Consider the following 18,204-nt stretch of genomic DNA (forward strand, 5'->3'; position numbering starts at 1 on the left):
TTTTTGCTTTTCATGTAAAGCGCTTCGAGCTACGCAAAGTATGAGAAACGCTTTTATATAAATAAAATTTGATTTGTATAATTTTGACCAAATATATTTTTATGGAGAGTAAAATATTGAAAGTTATTTAAAGTTTAAGATGATTTATTCTGGAATAATATTCCTGCCTTTTTATTATTCATAGTCATGTTAAAAAGTAATGGTTTTAAAGTTTTGAAAATTGGCATTCTGCTAACTTTTTGGACTATTTTGGCATTTACTACGATTTTTTTAGGTTATTTCTGAGTTCAGCTAAACCTCTAGTTACATGGTATTTTGGCTGTTTTTGTTTGTTTGTTTGTTTTAGGCTAATTTGGCATTTAACATTTTAGCTGGCTATCAGCTTCAGTGTTTTCAACTATCAGCTTCAGTATCTTCAGGAGCCAAATTCAGCTTACAGCATTCACACTATCATCATCACAGGTAATGATATATATTGGTTCACAATGATGTTAAAAAGTTACGCTTTTAACATTTTAAAAACATAGTTTTTGATTGTTTAATAAATGTTTCTCCTGTTCGGCCCACGACCAAAGATGTCTTTGGATTTTGGCCCCTTGTGTGATTGAGTTTGACACCCCTGATCTAACCTGTTATCCATATAAGTAACATATAAGTAATTTGCTGAAACTGATCAAGACTATTGACATGTATTATTTACTGGACAAAACAAGGTGCTGACGTCACCCATAGAGACTGCCTTACCTCATGAAATCAGGCCAAAGATGTTATTGTGGCTTTCTGATTGTCTGCCGCCATTTTGTAACCAGTCAACAGTGAATGGTCCGATTCGGTCTGAGTCACGTTTTTAGAGAAACTGCTGTCCCCAATCATGAGGGAGTTTGTTTGAAGTCCCCCCCCCACGGAGAGCAATTAGGATTAGAAAGAAGATGTTAAGAAGAATGTATCGGAGCAAAATGGTTATTCTGACAAACAAAATGAAAAAAAAAAACTGTATTTCTCAGTAGAAGTCTAGGGATTTTGGCTTCTTTAAACCATGGGTTCTTCCTGTTTGAAACACGAGAGGGGAGGGGTTTAGATGTCCAGTGATTCTACAGTCAATGATGAACACTCAAATAACGGCTGAGTGGCTGCAATGTGCTTAAATGACCACAAGATGTCGCCGTTGGTCAATGTAGAAAATAATGAATAGAATTTCAATTAAGAATAAATCAAAAAGTTTTGATTTTATGTTGGAATTTACTCAAGAATGATCTCACGTTTGTTTTATGAGATGGTATATTTTTAGGCCACGCCCCCAACTGGTTTCAGCTATTTTTAAAAGTTCAAACCAAAAGTAAATTCTGATTAAATTTGCGCCCGTCTCGATATATTTGAATGATAAACATTTTGAAGGACTGTGATTATTATTATTGTCAGTGATTGAGCAGCGGATTAGTGGAGGTCAGAACGGAGCCTAAAGCCGGAGACGGAGATCTGGGGGAGGAGATGAGGCGGGGGGTGGGGGGAGGATTTACTGGGACTCAGACAGACCGCAGACCGGCTGTCCCGAGCCGCGCTGATCCCCCGCTCCTCTCCAGCAGCCACCTGCGCGCCCGGGAGCCAGGCTGACAGCAGACACCGACCCAGGCAGGAGGCAGAGAGTCCAGAGCGCGCGCGCGCCGAACACCCATCCGGCCGGAGCTCGGGACGCGCTCAGGGCGCACGCTCTCGGCGGCAGGGATCCGCTCCCCCCGCTGTGCATGGACGCGCCATGGCCACGCTGGTCTGCAGGGTTCAGTTCTTAGATGACACCGATCCGTTTAACAGCACCAACTTCCCGGAGCCCACGCGGCCGCCGCTCTACACCTTCAGGGAGGACATCCCCCTCATCAACCAGCTCGCGGGCATTCACCGGCTCCTCAAGGCTCCTCACAAGGTAGGAACCCCCCAGCAGCCCCCCTCCCTCCTTTGGCTCCTCTGGAGCCCATAACCATCATCAGATGCTATTCTGGGACCACGCCGTCACCTCCAGGAACCACATCCTCAGATGAAGGTCGCGTGACCTCCTCTCCTGCATCCTTGCTCCTTTCACTCTAAAAATTTCATCTGTCCCAAACTTGTCTATAAGTTTTGGTTTTCCTTTGGGAACCATGGAAACAGGTGGCTGCAAACAAATGATGCAACCTGACGCCTCCTTCATTTACACCAGAAATGCTTCAGCAGAAACAGATCTTCATCCAGAGGCACCTCAGCCTGCAGAGGGTTTCAGGAGGACAGGATCTTCATGCATGCACAGATAAAACGCTGGGATTTGCAGAAATAAGGGAGACGCGCTGAAGAAAAACAGGATTTTTAAGTGCAGGCCCTCTGCTCAGTCAGCAAACCAGCACTCATTGGCAAAGTGGTTTTTCCAAACCAGCAGATCTCTCTCTGCCCGATCTTTAAAAACCACAAAACAAACGAAAAATGTCCCACAGCACAAAAAAGCTTATGATTACAAGCTGCACGCGGACAGATGGCCGAGCCGGCATTTGTGTTTGCAATTTACTTTCCATTAGGAGGAAGACTGTGCGTAATGGCAACTGGATATTGGGCTGAGATTATAGGGATGAAATGGTTTGGTTGCAGATTTGCGCGTCAGAGCGTCCACCTCCCAACGCTGCTGTCTCAGGGTTCGGGATCTTATAGGAAAATGTGAGAATGACTGATCATGCTTTTCACAGGGTTTTGTTTTTTCTCCTCTCTGGGAAAAGCTTGCTGGATTATTATACGATGGTGGTGGAGCTCATGTATGGCTGGGCTGCTTGTAAAGTATAGGTCACTTCTCCCAGAATTCCTGTGGCAATGGCATGGATCCCTGCAACACTTTGTTCTCCTCACTTCGGGAGCTGTGGTTGTCCTGACCTCTCCCTCCACCTCCTCTTCTGCCCTCCTGACCACGCAGCAGTTCAGACACAGGATCTACAGAGAGACCTTTCTGCTTCCTGGTTAGTTTGGTTCAGACTCGGGTTCATGGTCTGCTTTGGCAGCAGAAAGCTAACATGGCGCAGACAGAAGAAGTAACTGCGTGAAAACGAGGGTCGTGGTCCTCCTGCAAGTGAACTCTGGTGTAATTCACTGTAGGAGGTGGAGCCAAAGACATCCGTAAACACTAAGGGTGCAGCAATACTCAATATAAAACTGAACTGGACGGTGCGTCCTCCACGGATCAATGTGTTGTCGTGGTTTTGTTTAGAAACTAATTCACCATTATTATCCAGTAGGGTAAACGTGCGCTTCTCTGCACGATGTTTGCTATCTGCCGTTTGCTGATTTTTATTAGCTGCACCAACGAGACGCAGGGATTGACCCCTCCCCTCAAGAAACTATCCAATCACTGTCTTGCCCCACCCCCACGGACCATAGTGGCAGAACTAGTGCTAGTGATGCTAGCTAATGCTAAAAACAGACAGAGCCATTGAGGGCGGAGTCAAGAGAAATAGCTCTGTAGCTGAGCGGCAAATGTTTGAAGATGTGCGATCGACATACATATCTGTAGTGTGGAGACATTTGGGGTTCTAGTATTTGAATTAGTGCAGCCACGATTAGTCATCTAATTGAAGACTAATCGACTATTTAAATAGTCAACGACTAATCAAATAGTGGATTAGTCTTTACTTTATATTATCTGGAGTCAGAGAGTTGGAGAGTTGAACAAAGTTGTGAGCGTTCAGCATCACAAAAGGTTCTTTTTTCATGATTTGAGTCACTGAGACCAAAACTTTATATTTACAGAAAAACAGTAATCCATCATTCCATCAAACTCATGTCGACAGGCGACCTTTGACCCTATATAGCCATTATATATAAAATTGATATTAAATTGTTTAGGGGCGGGGCACCTGTCAAAACGAGTTTGATGGAAAGTATAATCCTCATCACTCCTTTGATGGAATCTTGTTTTAATCCCAGAAACTAATGAAGGACAGAAGCTGCACAATTCATTAAAAGTTTAGAAAACTATCGTCTTTATTTCTTTTATTTTAAGTTAGTTAAAGCTAATGATGGTTAAGATGTGTGTTTTACATCTAGCTTGTACATGACCAGGTTAGTCGACTAATCGGAAAAAAATAATCAGAGATCAGTCGACTATTAAAGTAATCTTTTGTGGCAGCCCTAATTTGAACTCATTGAAAACAGACACAGTTTCGTGGCGTATTAGCCAGACACTGTTTTGTATTTCCCTGTAAAATATGCCCGTATCCACTTGTGGTGGAGGCGGTGGGCCTCACTGTCTACCTTTCTGTTTTATTTACAGGAAGTGTCACAGAAGGGTTGGACTATAGTGCTGCGTAACTTAGAAATCGTACATGTCGTTTTTAGAATGTGTTGTGGGCTGCATATTATTGATTTCATGAGGTGGACGGGCCGGACTTTGGACATGCCTGGTTTAGGTAGTTTTCTTTATTCTGCTTTTTGGTCAGTTTCCTGTCAGACAATATAGTCTTTGAAATGTTATGATGTTTCCAGGATGTTACAACAACCAGACCAATGAAAATGTTCAGGTTACTATGGTCTGATGGAGTATTTTAACCTTCAACTGTTACAGCTAAGGGTCAAACTTAACAAACACAGGAATAATGTGTAGAAAAATGAATGAACCCATTAGATCAGGGCTGTCAAACTCTGTTTGGTTAGGGGTCTCAGTCAACCCGTCTGATCTCAAGTGGGCCGGACCACGAACATAATAGCAATTGAACCTAGCTCTGTTTTTTTTATTTATTTTTTTCTCAGTTGGAAATAATGCTTCAACCAACCTAGTAGTCTATTCACTTTATTATTTTTATAACTACTATTATCACTATATTTTTGACAACAACATTTTGGTAATTGTGGTGTCACACGTGATTATTTTTATAGCAACTTAACAGCGGTGAGGCTAGCGGGGAACCTAACTGCATCTTTCACAGACGTGACACGTGCTTGTAAAGAAATGCTGTTTATTTCTTGATCTTGATCAGAAATCTGCTGGAATTATCGTTTTAACGGTTGAAAAGTTACAGTATGTAAAAGATTTTGTGTTTGAGCCTCACCGATGACGCCTCAGATGTTAAAGGGTTAAACAACCACAGGAATGGCCTAGAAACTTGCTTTTTTTCACCATCCTTGTAATTTTTTTCTCTTCACGACCGGGCCGAGTTCAACCATCTGGCAGACCGAATGTTTGACACCCCTGCATTAAATGCTAGTTGACTAAAAAACTATTTTCTTTTATTTTCGTGAATGATAGCTAAACTCTATCAAAGGTTTGTACGATATCGCAAAAGGGAAACAGGATATCATATCGAGGATTCCCTCTAAAGCACATGTCAAAGTCAAGGCTCGGGGGCCGGATCCGGCCCTCCGGGTAATTCTATCCGGCCCTCCAGATCATTTTATTTTACTGTTATTAATGACCCGATGTTATCTTGCACTTATTTCTAACTTTATGGAGAGTAAAATATTGAAAGTTATTTAAGTTTTAAGTTGATTTATTCTGGAATAATATTCCTGCCTTTTCATTTTTCATAATTATGTTAAAAAGTTACAATTTTAAAGTTTCAAAGCATTCGGCTCGTTTTTTTTGAGTATTTTGGCATTTACTAAGATTTTTTAGGCTATTTTGGAGTTTAAAATTTACATTCTAGCTGTTTTGGCTAATTTAGGCTTTTTTTATTTTTTTAGGCTAATTTGGCATTTAGCTAATATTTTAGCTGGCTATCAGCTTCAGCTTTTTAAGTGGTCAAATTCAGCTTACAGCATTCACACCAGCATTATCACAGGTAATGCTATAAATTTAGTTCATAATTATGTTAAAAAGCCACTTTTTTAAAGTATTAAAAATGTAGTTTTAGAGTGTTCCATAAATGTTTATCCTGTTCGACCTGTGACCTCAGGTGTGTTTTGGATTTTGGCCCCCTGTGTGATTGAGTCTGACGCCCTGATCTAAAGTCACATTCAATGGCCACGGAAACCCCAGCTCCCTCTGTTCCTCAGCGCCTGAATAAAACGATCTATCATGAGGGTTTTCCTACTGTTGATCACCAGCAGTTGTTGGTGGATGTGAGTAATTACACCCCTCCTTCTCCAAACCTGTTGTCTTTCATCCTTGCTCCAGATTTCCATTAAATGATTGTGAAGTGGGATCATCTTTAAACCGTCTACATCCTTATAACCAGGAGTTTTCAGAACCTTTAAGGAACAAGCTGCTAACAGTTTGTGTGACAGAGAACTCTGGGATTCAGAACTCAGTGTTTGGGTGGTTTCTGTGTGATCTGTGACTGCATGTGCAGGAAGCTGAAATGAAGGTCAGTGGAGCAGATGGGGAGGTGACGGGGCTCCGACTTAAGGCTAGCATTAGCAGGAAAAGGGGATTTTGAAGGAAACGAAGAAAGCTTAAGGAAAGAAAAAACAGAAGAAGGTGAAAGATCCCTGTGAATGCTGAATACGTTCAGCAGGATGGGTTGGGAATTATTTTCATTATTTTTTACTAAAAAAATGAGGGTTAGTGGGGCAGGGTGTGATTAACCCCCCCACCCCCCTTTTATGCCCCAGTTGGAGGTTTGCTGGATCCCACCAACATGGAAAATCTAAATAACAAAAACAGTGAGTCTGGGATGACAGCAGGTGGATATTTCTGACTGCTTTTATGATGAAAATCCAGTTTGTTGCGGTTTTGAAGGCTTTAAAGGGATTCTGGTTCTGATCAGAGTTCTGCTGAATGGATTCTAGGACGGCGTTTTCCTTCCTTCATCACAAGCAGGGTCCTGGACATGAAACACTGCAGAAGGTAAATTCTGATGCTCCTTCATATCTGTTATGAAGACGGAAACACCAAACATGTCATCTTTAAGAACTCTATTTAAATATGTAGCTGTAGAAGCTAATTTTTCTTTAACAGTTCTGGTATCTCCTGTCCGTCCTGGGATAGGATCTCTCCTTCATGTGGGAATCCCTAAGGTTTCTTCTTTTTTCCTGACTCAGGGTTTTTAGGAGTTTTTCCTTACCGGGAGGGAGGGTCTAAGGGCAGGGACAACATGCTTATTTAGTCTGTTTGGTTTTTAGCTATTGTTCATATTTTATGACTAATTTTCTGCAACTGTAAAATTACCTGCATGAAGGTAAATGGGGTAAATTTCCTTTGTGATTTTGGGCTAGGGCTGCACGGTGGCACAGTGGTTAGCGCTCTTGCCTCACAGCATGTTCTCCCCGTGCATGCGTGGGTTTTCACTGGGGACTCCGGCTTCCTCCCACCGTCCAAAAACATGCTTCATAGGTTAATTGGTGACTCTAAATTGTCCCTAGGTGTGAATGTGAGAGTGAATGGGTGTGTGATTGAGGCCCTGAGAAGGACTGGCGACCTGTCCAGGGTGTACCCCGCCTTCACCCATCAGTAGCCGGGATAGGCTCCGGCACCCCGCGACCCCGAAGGGGAAGAAGATGGATGGATGTATTCTTATATATCTTTTATGCATGTATCTTTTAGTAAGTGCTTCAGCAGAGGAATTCTTGTTGAGCCAAGACTCGGATAGGCACAGTTAGTCTAGATTAGAGTCAAGTAGTAGAGTCATCTTCACCATGATGATGCATCATCTCATGCTGCAGGAATACCTCTGCATCACTGGGTGCTACAAGCATAATGATACATAATTGTACATTCAGGGCTCTAACTCAAATTTTGTGAGTGATGAGGAAAGTGACGAAGAAAAAACTGGATTTAATTTTTCCTCACCAAAGTGGCGCTCCACAAGGCTAACCAGACTGATGGCACAATGCCAAAAAGCGTTGGACGAAAACAGAAAAAAGGGTATAGAGCCAAGGTCAACTCACCCGAGACAATCAGCTGGTTTTACGGCAAGGAACCCACCACCTGTGAACTCTTCTGCCAACTATCTGGCAGAAGAGTGGGTCATGGAGTCTTAAAAAAAAAATAGGTGCATGTTTGTGTTGTGTTGTGTGCATATTTATGCAGTGTTGTGTGTTTTTCTTTTAATAAAATAATTTGAGTGAAAGCTGCTTTTCTGTCACCTTTATTTTGTGCATTCTTTTTGAGATAACTGGAACCTTGAAATATCCTGACATCAGATATGATGAGTATACTGACTTCAGAAATCAAGATGACTTGAGTGAAATCTGGAGATATCCTGACATCAGATATGATGGGTCTCCTGGCCTCAGAAATCAAGATGACCTGAGTGAAATCTGGAGATATCCTGACATCAGATACCCTTAGTGTTGGGATATGGCCTGAATCTGACATTTTGCCGCATCTGATATTCGGAGTGAATCTCAACTCTAGATTCTATCAGAATAATTGTGTCCCATACCCGGAGTGGATATGCCAAGGACGTGAACTCAGGAACTGTCATGGTCGGAGTGTATCCACCTTGGATATCACCAGCTATGGGTTATGTTTGAAGATATCCAAAGAGAAATCTCTCCGGATTCTGGGGGTTTTTGCGCAGTGAAGCGGTCAAGAAGATGAATGGATGGATGGATTTTTGGCTATATAAATAAAACTGAATTGAACTGAATTCAGCAGAAAGTTTAGGAATGACTTCAACCAGCAGCCTTCAGGAACAACGTACTAACAATGCTTTTTTATCATAGTGTTTTACGTTTCTTCACCGGGCTGCTTGCTCTGCTTCAGAACTTGTCTCCTCACTTCATCTGATCCCTTTGACTGTTGATTCTTGGTGATCATGTAAACAGTCAAAGATTTGCAGTATGTCAAAGAGTTTGTGTTCTTTAGGTTGCTGGTGACATCTCCCGTGTTAAATGTGTCAAGACCGTGTTCTTCTTCAAGTGTTTTCCACCTCCATGCTTCTTTGAGTCAATGCTGCCCCTAGAGGGTCAACTATGTAACTACACAACGTTTTCAGGTGGTTTGTGAAGGACCTTTTCGACCTGCTAAAGCTAGGCCAGGGTCTGCAGCCTTTACACTTAAAGAGCCATTTAGGTCAAATTCTTACAGAAAAAAACTCAGTCGGAACAGCAAAGTCTGACTAAACAAAGTATGACACAGCTTAGTATTTATGTTACTGTTACTATTAATGATTAAACTACCAGTATTGTGTTTTTGGCACAACGTAAACACAGAGAGAAAGTAGCATTTTTTTTTCTAAATATGAAATAGTTTATAACATTTGGCAGCCACAAATTTGTAAAGCTAACCTAAAATCCGAGCTAATTAAATCATTCATTTGAAACTGTAAGCACACTGAAAATGCCTTAAATATATTCAGAACTAGACAGTCCACCTTGTAATCCAGTGCACCTTATGTATGGATTGTGGTTGTTCTGCAAAGGATGTGGTACATGGTGCTCAAATATCCATCAAACTGTTTTGATACGACGTTAATCGCGTACGCAGCTACTGCTTGATGGACTGCTGGGGTACTGTAGTCTAGAGGAGTGATCCGTACGGTGCCTCTACGGTTTGTGAATGTGTTAAATAAAGTTTTGCTTAATGCAACCTGTTGTTAAAAAAATGCCCTTTTTCAAATTAAAAATGACTTTTCTTCAACCCCAGGGCCACATGTTGCTGCAGACCCCTGAGCCAGGCGGTTGAACTGCGTCTCAATCAGCCCACATAACAAGTTCGTCTCATTCTGCAATGTTGCTGAAAATGAATCTGCTCAACTGATGGATGAGTGGAGTTTTTAGCAGATAGACTGCTGCTATAAAGAGACAAACTTAGATTAGGATTTAGAGTCTTTTCAGGATGACAAGTTGACTAAATAATTAAATTGACCAGTAAAAAAAACAACTTGGGTCTGAATTGTGTCTAAATGAAAGATTTTGATTAGTGCTGCCACAAACAATTATTTTAGTAGTCGACTAATCACCGATTATTTTTTCTGATTAATCGACTAATCAGGTCATGTGCAAACAGGATGTAAAGCACACATCTTACCCATCATTAGCTTTAAACTTGATGTGTTGATGCTATATGCTAACTAAAAAAAGGAGATAGTTTATTAAAGCTTTAATGAAACATGCAGCTTCTATCCTTCATTAGTTTCTTGTCGACATAGTCGTAACTAATCAACTATTTGTGTTAGCCCATCTCAACCATCATCAGCTTTAAACTAACTAAAAACTAGATATATAGCACTACCTGTGATAATACTAGTGTGAATGCTGGAAGCTGAATTTGGCTGCTGAAGATGCTCAAATTGATAGCTAAAAACGGTGATACTAATAGCTGAAATCGGTGAAACTGATAGCTGAAACACTAAAGCTAATAGCCAGATAAAATATTTATTAAATTACTATAGCCTAAAAAACTGAAAAAAAGCCTAAATTAGCAAAACAACTAGCATGTAGCTGAATTAGCTAAACTCTAAACTACCCTAGAAACAAAAAAAGGATAAAGTAGCCAAAACAGCTAGCATGTAGCTGAAATATTAGCTAAACTCCAAAATAGCCTAAAAAATCTTAATGCCAAAATAATCCATAAAGCTAGCAGAATGACAATATAACTTTCATCTTTACTACACTCTGGCTCCATATAGTATAAAGTAACGACTAATCGACTGTTATAATTAGTCGTCAACTATTTTAATAGTCGATTAGTTGTTGATTAGTCGACTAATCTTGGTGGCCCTAATTTTAATGTTTAGCTTTGCATGCTAATTAAATCCATGGCTCTACTGTGAACTCCCTGAACTCTTCAAAATGAAATCTGGATGTGTAAAATGTTGTTTTGCCGTTGCTGTGCCCCCTCTGGACGCTCAGCTTCCTGGGACACTCCCACTCTTTGGCCTCAGGCTGCATTCTGCCTCAGAGCAGGGTAAATATAGCCGGGTTATATTTGTGCCGTGAGTCGTCCTGACGGCCCGTCTCGCTGCTTCCAGCGAAAAGGGAAAGACAGCAGCAGCAGGCGTGTGATCTGCGGTTTGTGCAGTACAGAAAGTGACATCAAGCCTCTTGAAGGGAGGATCAGGAGGACATTTGGCAGCACCGCAAAGGCCAAGCTTTGTTATTCCCCATTATATCACTAAGCTGTTAAATGTCCGTCTGTGAATCAAGGATGTTACGCCAGTCAGGGCTGCAGACCTCAGAAGGTGTGACCCTGAAAACCTCCGTGTGAGTTTGTGCAGAAATATGTCGAGCACCTGGCCTCAAACTCAGCAGGAGTTCTCATTACGCCACACAGGAACAAACAGGTGCACAGTCGATAATGTTGGTGAAACTACAGAGGAAGCACCTGACAACCTTTTCTCAAATAATGCGGGCCAATGTCTTTTTATCTATTATCATTTTCCTGTTAACCCTTTAACACCTGAGGCGTCGCTGGTGACACTTAAACACAAAATCTGTAACTTTTCAAACGTTAACACGATAATTCCAGCAGATTGTGAAGGAGAAAAGCGGCTCAACAAGCCTCTTTTCTCACAATCCACTGGAATTATCGTGTTAACGTTTGAAAAGTTACAGTAAATCAAAGAAGATAAATACTGCAGCTCTAGTCTTAAAGGGTAAAGTGTTTAAGTATTTCCTAAATTAGCAAAGATTTACATTTCCGGCAGAGATGCACCAGCAACCGTGAAATAAACTATTTTTACTTAATCACTGCTTACATTACACTTGCTATTCTACATTAGGATGATCGTATGTGACAGGGTGTCTGTCAAAAGCTAAAAAAAGGCTGTTTTCTTTCAATGTTTGTGTTTTATTCATGCAAAAGGAACAGCAATTCATTATGTTTGTCATATTAGTAACAAAAGCAGAAATTCAATTCAGAGTTTTATTTTTTTAAACGGTGAAGGAAGACTTTGTGGCTCCGTCAGGGTTGTAGGCAGTAAGAACTCAACCTGAATGGCTTTCAGAGCTGAAGGCTGCAGTAGATCAGCGTTGTAGACAGTAATCGCTTTGAAAGAGTTCCAAAAAACACAGATATTCACAATCTGTTCCTGAAAATTTGAGTATGAATATTTTTCTAAAATCGCTGATTTTGGATCTTTACAAATTGAAGCATAATAAAATAAAATGCAAACAATCTAATTATTACTCTAATGTCCCCATAAGTAAATACATCTTCAAAGTAAAGTGTAAAACTATGCATTTTTTTAGTTTACTGAAATAAGGTCTGAAATAAAACATTTAGTTTTACTTACAGTCCACAGTTAGAACAAAAACTATGATGAATATTTAGCTATAAAGATTAGGAAAATCTCCTGATCATTTATGTGACGTCGTGTGCCAGTGTGGTGGAGAGGCCGTACTGGAACACGTCTGTAAAATGTTCATCTAAAGTTTTTGATGTTTCCACTCAAGATGAAAGTCAGTTTATAAAAGCTGTTTCCTGTAGGAATCACTGTCGTCAGTTTGGATGACAGGACTGTCAGTGTTCTAGCTGTTCTATTTCTATTTAGGTGTTGCCGTGTCTCATTTGTGATCTTCTGCTCATCGATCTGCTGGAACTGGAGTCAGCTAAACAGTGGAGAACATTTTCAGGATTTGTTGTTAAATGATCTAAAACAGCAGTGATGTTTTTGTTTTGTTCCCTGCTGAAGTAAACCAAGAAGATGACAGAAAAACTTCAGTGTTTACAGCGTTTTTTACAGTGATAAACATCATTTCTGTCCCTCTAAATCTTTGTGTTTTAATCTGTTACGTTTTGTTGATTCTGATCTCCTGGTTTAAGTAATGGTATACATGATGCAAATTAAATCCAGATTATTTGAACTTTCATTCATCCAGTAAAAAGACAAACATATAGCAACCATTTAAACATGATGAAAAGTAAAAATCGTGGTTTGATCTGTGAACCTTTGATTTGTGAATCAAATCGGATTACCACAATAAAAGAGTGTGGATAGAAAAAAAATCCCAGTTTTTTTCACCATCACAATATCAGAGTGTGACGTTCTCCTCTTTCTCCTCGACAGCTCGATGACTGCACACTTCAGCTCTCACACAATGGGACCTATCTGGATCTGGAGTCGTCTCTGGCGGAGCAAAGGGACGAGCTGGAGGGCTTTCAGCCGGACGACACCGGGTGAGGCTGGCTCACGCGCTCCCCGAGGAGCTCCTGCGCCTCCTCACAAACACACATGTTCAGAGCTCTTCATCCAGATGAAATGTTGAGAATCACAAACTATTGGCAGAAGTTGATGGAAAGAATGAGGAGTTCTGGAAAGCAGGTCAGATGTGTCCTTCTTTCCACTGCTAGAGTTCTTCTGTCAAATTACTTTAATAAATTATATATATATATTATTATTATTCTATCAGACCAGTTTTAAATTGGGGATTGGAGTCTTGAATTTTGTGTTTTGTGAGATAAACAAGCCAAAATACCTTTTGGTTTGGAGGAGGATTTTCTCCTGCTCCTTACTGCAGAGCAGCCGGTCTAAATGGGTTTAAGGCGAGCTGAAGCTGATCCTTGCTTTAACACTTTAATGTTATAAATAGATCCTCTGCTAAGGATCGGCCTCACGCTAACCTCAACACTGGATGACAGACGGTTGGTGTGTTTCAGACACATTCTAACTATCAAAGTAGATGTTTTGATAAATAAAACTGAAAACAGCGGCAGCAGAGGGGCAGCAGAGGGGCAGCAGAGGGGAGCAGGAGGGCAGCAGAGGGGAGCAGGAGGGCGGCAGAGGGGAGCAGGAGGGCGGCAGCCAGGCAGCAGCAGGGCGGCAGCAGAGGGGCAGCAGAGGGGCAGGAGGGGAGCAGGAGGGCGGCAGCCAGGCGGCAGCAGGGCAGCAGCAGGGCGACTACAGAATGGCAGCAGAACCGCAGCAGGGTGGCAGAAGGGGAGCACTTTCAGCTGCAGTGGGACTGAGAGACCCTGCTTCTGTCATGGATTAGGATTGTCAGAGTGCTGGATTCATGTCCCAGAGTTCTACCAACAGGTGAACTTGATCCAGAACTGTCTCTACGCAGAGGAAGACATTGACTCATTGCCCAGAAACTACGATCAACATATTCACTAAAGCAGGGGTCACCAACCTTTTTGAAAGTGAGGGATACTTTCTTGGTACTGAGTCACATGAAGGGCTACCATTTTGAAATTACAAATTTTGATTATTTATAGTTAGCTATACATTGTTAATAATGAATAATGATCCTCCCCTATGTGAAGACACGGTTTTCTCACCATAATTATTAACAATGACAACAAGCTAAGAAGCAAATAACAATATTCAGCACTTTATTAATCTCAGTAATTGTTACATTTTCAGAAGCAGCTCACAAGTGAATTGTGATCATTTAGAAGAGACCTGAGGGCACCTTGTAGGGTCCTTGAGGGCTACCTGACGTTGGTGACCCCTGCACTAAAGCATCTGAATCTGATCTGATCGAGATCTCTTGCGCTGTGTTCACACCAGGCATGTGACGTGCATTCAAGAGCACCCTAAAAGTGCTGTTCACACTGGTCAACAGGGAGGGGCTTCTTTCGCTTGTTCTTTATACTGTTTACTAGCGCCTGGCACCACCTACAGTTGGAAGAGGGAAATATTCCAGGGGTGTAAATCTGGTGAATCTCGCTCCAGGCTTTTCTGTTACAACTTGGTGTCATTAAATTCCAGCCGGACACAAACCACAATTATTAAATGAAGTATAGATGCTACTTCTGTGAATCAAGGGATGTCATCCACTTGTTACTATCTGGGCCCCTGATTGGTCAAAGTTTGACTTGGTATCTCAAGTGCTCGTAATCTAGATTTAAAGTATCCATGGAGCTAACTTCATTTAGTTTCAAAACATATTAGCTTAACTCCAAAACAGCTTTAAAAAATAAAAAAAGCTTATATTAGCCAAAACAGCTGGCATGAAGCTGAAATATTAGCTAAACTCCAAAATAGCCTAAAAAATCTGAGTAAAAACCAAAAATAGTCCAAAAAGCTAACAGAATGACAATTTTAAAAACTTTAAAACCGTAACTTTTTAACATAATTATGAATAATAAAAAGGCAGGAATATTATTCCAGAATAAATCAGCTTAAACCTTAAATAACTTTCAATATTTCACCCTTCATAAAAATATATTTTGTCAAAATTATATAAATTAGAAATGAGCACAAGATAACATTGGGTCATTAATAATAATAAAATAAAATGATCTGAAGGGCCGGATAGAATTATCAGATAGAAATAATTGATCTACATTATATACTTATATACACTCATAATTATTATGTTTGTCTGGTTTCTGTTTTATGACTAAAGTGTCACAAGATCTGTTTTTATTTTATTTTGCTCGTGATCTTATGAAATTATTAGAGTGGAAAATCCGTTTGTTCTCCTTCAGCTGCTCCACAAACACTAAACCCCTTTGTCGATGTCTCTCCCTCTTCTCTACCTTAACATCGGGGTGTGTTTGTGTGTGTTTGTGTGTAAGTCTTTTGTGTAAATGTGTGTTGATTCTACTGTCAGCTCTCCATCAGTGTGAGCAGGTGTTAACAGAGTTTACCTGCTCTTCTGGATCAACAAACTGGGATTCTTTGTTTTTTCTGGTTTGTTTCTCTTGGTTGTTGGTTGATTGTGTTCATGTTTTGCGTCCTGCTCAGGTCCAGAGGGAGGAAGCACAGTGTCATTTTACGGACTCAGCTGACGGTCCGCGTGCACGCCTGCATCGGTGAGTACAGCGCCCTAAACGTACACGTGACACATTCGTTTTCTCATAAACATCAACAGCTGTCAGTGTGTCTTCACTCAAACCTGCGACCTCCCACTTCCACTCAGATTTACCGAGGCGTCAGACTTCTCTGTATTTAAAGATGCTCCACTATCCTTCAGTAACCGGCGGTGTGACTGTGATAATGAACTGAGGATTAAAGCTGCTGTGAAAGTGATGATCATCAGCACCTCTGCTTCCATCCTGATGAGTCCGTGGGATCCAGAAATATCTCACAGCTCAAATGTCGTCATTTTTAAGACTCTTTTCTGCATTCTCTACAAAAGCATGGGTAATCATGTCTGGGTTCATGAGATCGTTCAGACTTTACGCTGAGTTTCACCCTCTACTGCAGGAGCGGCGTCTGAATGACCTGCTTTCAGCAGTTCTTCTGTCTCTCTGTGAGGAGGGAAAAGATAAAAATAAATCAAATCAGAAGACATTTTTATGATTATGTCCTTACAAATAAGAAAAATATCATGAAGTTCAGGAGAAAAGCGATCGGCTTCTCCTCCATGTTGGTTTGGACTCCACCCACTGATCCTGTCATCAACAGGATCAGTGGGTGATGGGACACACATATTCATGTTGAGATATTTCAACTTTTGAAATATTGTGGCAGATTTTTGGATGCTCTGCGTTTGCGTGCCGTCTAAAACAGAGAGTCACGCCGCCACACCCCCAGGGACAACCATACAACAACCATAGATTTCTGAATCTGCAGTTACAAAATACAAAATAAAGACAGGTTTTCTGGTTTCTGATTATTCAATCCCAAGCATTTACTAACAATCAATTATGAAGAATTTCTAAAAGTTTTGAGGAACCAACAGGTTTGTTTAGAAAAATAAATGAGAAGTTTCATCTGAATTTCGATCAGGATAACTCTTTCCTTCTGTCAGTGTTTTCCTTAACGTCTGAATATTTGTTATCATGAAATCTTTAAAAAACAGATTTATTTTCTCTCATCGGTTGATTTCTCTCAACCTACGTCTGTGTCCTTGAGTCTAACTTTCTCCGTGTCCTTCCTCGGTTGGAGTTTCTGGCTGAGGTCCCTCCATGACTCTCCTGCATGGTCGACATTCTTCATGCCAATGATAGCTCTGCTAAATCTGGATCCCACAGGGAAGGCCTGTGATTGGCTGAAGTGTGACGAGGTGAAAGGTCTTTCTTAGTGGAGTTTTGGATGTCGGGGAAATTGAAATTAAATTCCTGATGTTTTACCTTCAACTTTTCTGTTTTGATAAACTTGTCATTCAATAGTTAAGGTGGTCTGATTCTAAAGCTTTTTGGCCATTTTGTAAATATTCAGATTTTTCTAACTAGGAGCAAATGTTTTTCAGAATAAAATGTAATTATTTTTGCATAAATAAAAGGAACTCACAGATGAAAGTGGAGAACTTTCTTTTGACCCAATAGCAAAAAGGAAACTCCATGAAAACACATTTTTATTCTTCAAGTAATTATCATCTAGTTATGTCATTTTTTAAAGCCGGTATTTCTTGCCTTTAAGGCTGCCACGACTAGTCAACTAATCGACGACTAGTCGACTAGTCGACTAATCGACGACTAGTCGACTAATCGACTAATCAAATCGACTAATCGACGACTAGATTAGTCGACTAGTCGATTAGTCGACTAATCGACGACTAGTCGACTAATCGACGACTAGTCGACTAATCGACGACTAGTCGACTAATCAACGGCTAGTCAACTAATCGACGACTAGTCGACTAATCGACGACTAGTCGACTAATCGACGACTAGTCGACTAATCGATGAATAGTCAACAACTATTTCTAATAATCGACTAGTCGTTAGTTTATATTAAATGGATACAGGATTTAGTAAAGTTGAACAAAGTTGTGAGCGTTCAACACCAAAAAATTTACTTTTTATATTTGTGTCAGCGAGACCAAAATTGTATCTTTAAATGTATCAGTATCTTTAAATTGTAAAATACTTCCTTGTTTCACTTGCTAAGTCTTAAATATATTCATGGACTATATTTTCATCCTTTATAGTAATTTTCAAAAAATGAGGGTTTTTTTAGGCTTATTTAGAGTTTAGCTTCTATTTTAGCAACAGGCTAATGTTTAATTAGTTAATTATGTTTAATTAATTTAGTTTACTGAGGAATTTTAGGCTAGTATTTGTATTTATTTATTTAGTAAGCGACGGATAAAAAAAACATAGACATACAGCAAAGCAGCAGTCCCATGCCCATATATCATCATGCTTGTAGCAGGAGCTAAGTATTTAAGCAACAAGCTAGCTTTTTGGCAAATTTGGTATCTACTGAGGTTTTTTTTGGCTAATTTGTAGTTTAGCTCATATTTAAGCAACACACAAAATATTTTTGCAAAATTGTCATGTTTCAGGGATTTTTGAGCAATTTTTGTACGCATTTTTCAGAAATTTAGGTCAACTTCAGCTCTTTTATAGTTTTTTAGCAACATTTTCAGTCAAATTTTACATTTTGCAAATAGCTTTTGCATTTTCAGCAAATCCCTGCAGCAATTAAAGTAAATTGCGTCACCATTTTCAGCAAAAAGCTTCAGCATCTTCAGCGA

The 18,204-nt window shown here is 40.3% G+C and overlaps 1 protein-coding gene across 2 annotated transcripts in view; it reads left to right on the forward strand.

The window, feature by feature from the left end:
- The first annotated feature begins 1,484 nt into the window (after positions 1-1,484).
- fhod3a (formin homology 2 domain containing 3a) overlaps positions 1,485-18,204 on the forward strand; it is a 73,285-nt gene continuing 56,565 nt past the window's right edge. The window contains exons 1-3 of one of the 2 annotated variants that reach the window (XM_024257916.2): positions 1,485-1,918; positions 12,897-13,006; positions 15,525-15,592. In XM_024257916.2, coding sequence (XP_024113684.1) covers positions 1,754-1,918; positions 12,897-13,006; positions 15,525-15,592 — 343 coding nt within the window. In that variant the 5' untranslated portion in view covers positions 1,485-1,753. The remainder of the gene's footprint in view (positions 1,919-12,896; positions 13,007-15,524; positions 15,593-18,204) is intronic. The other variant, XM_024257917.2, reaches the window with a different exon arrangement.

This window comes from Oryzias melastigma, linkage group LG11 (genome assembly GCF_002922805.2).
Source record: "Oryzias melastigma strain HK-1 linkage group LG11, ASM292280v2, whole genome shotgun sequence".
In the NCBI taxonomy this organism is placed as follows: Eukaryota; Metazoa; Chordata; class Actinopteri; order Beloniformes; family Adrianichthyidae; genus Oryzias; species Oryzias melastigma.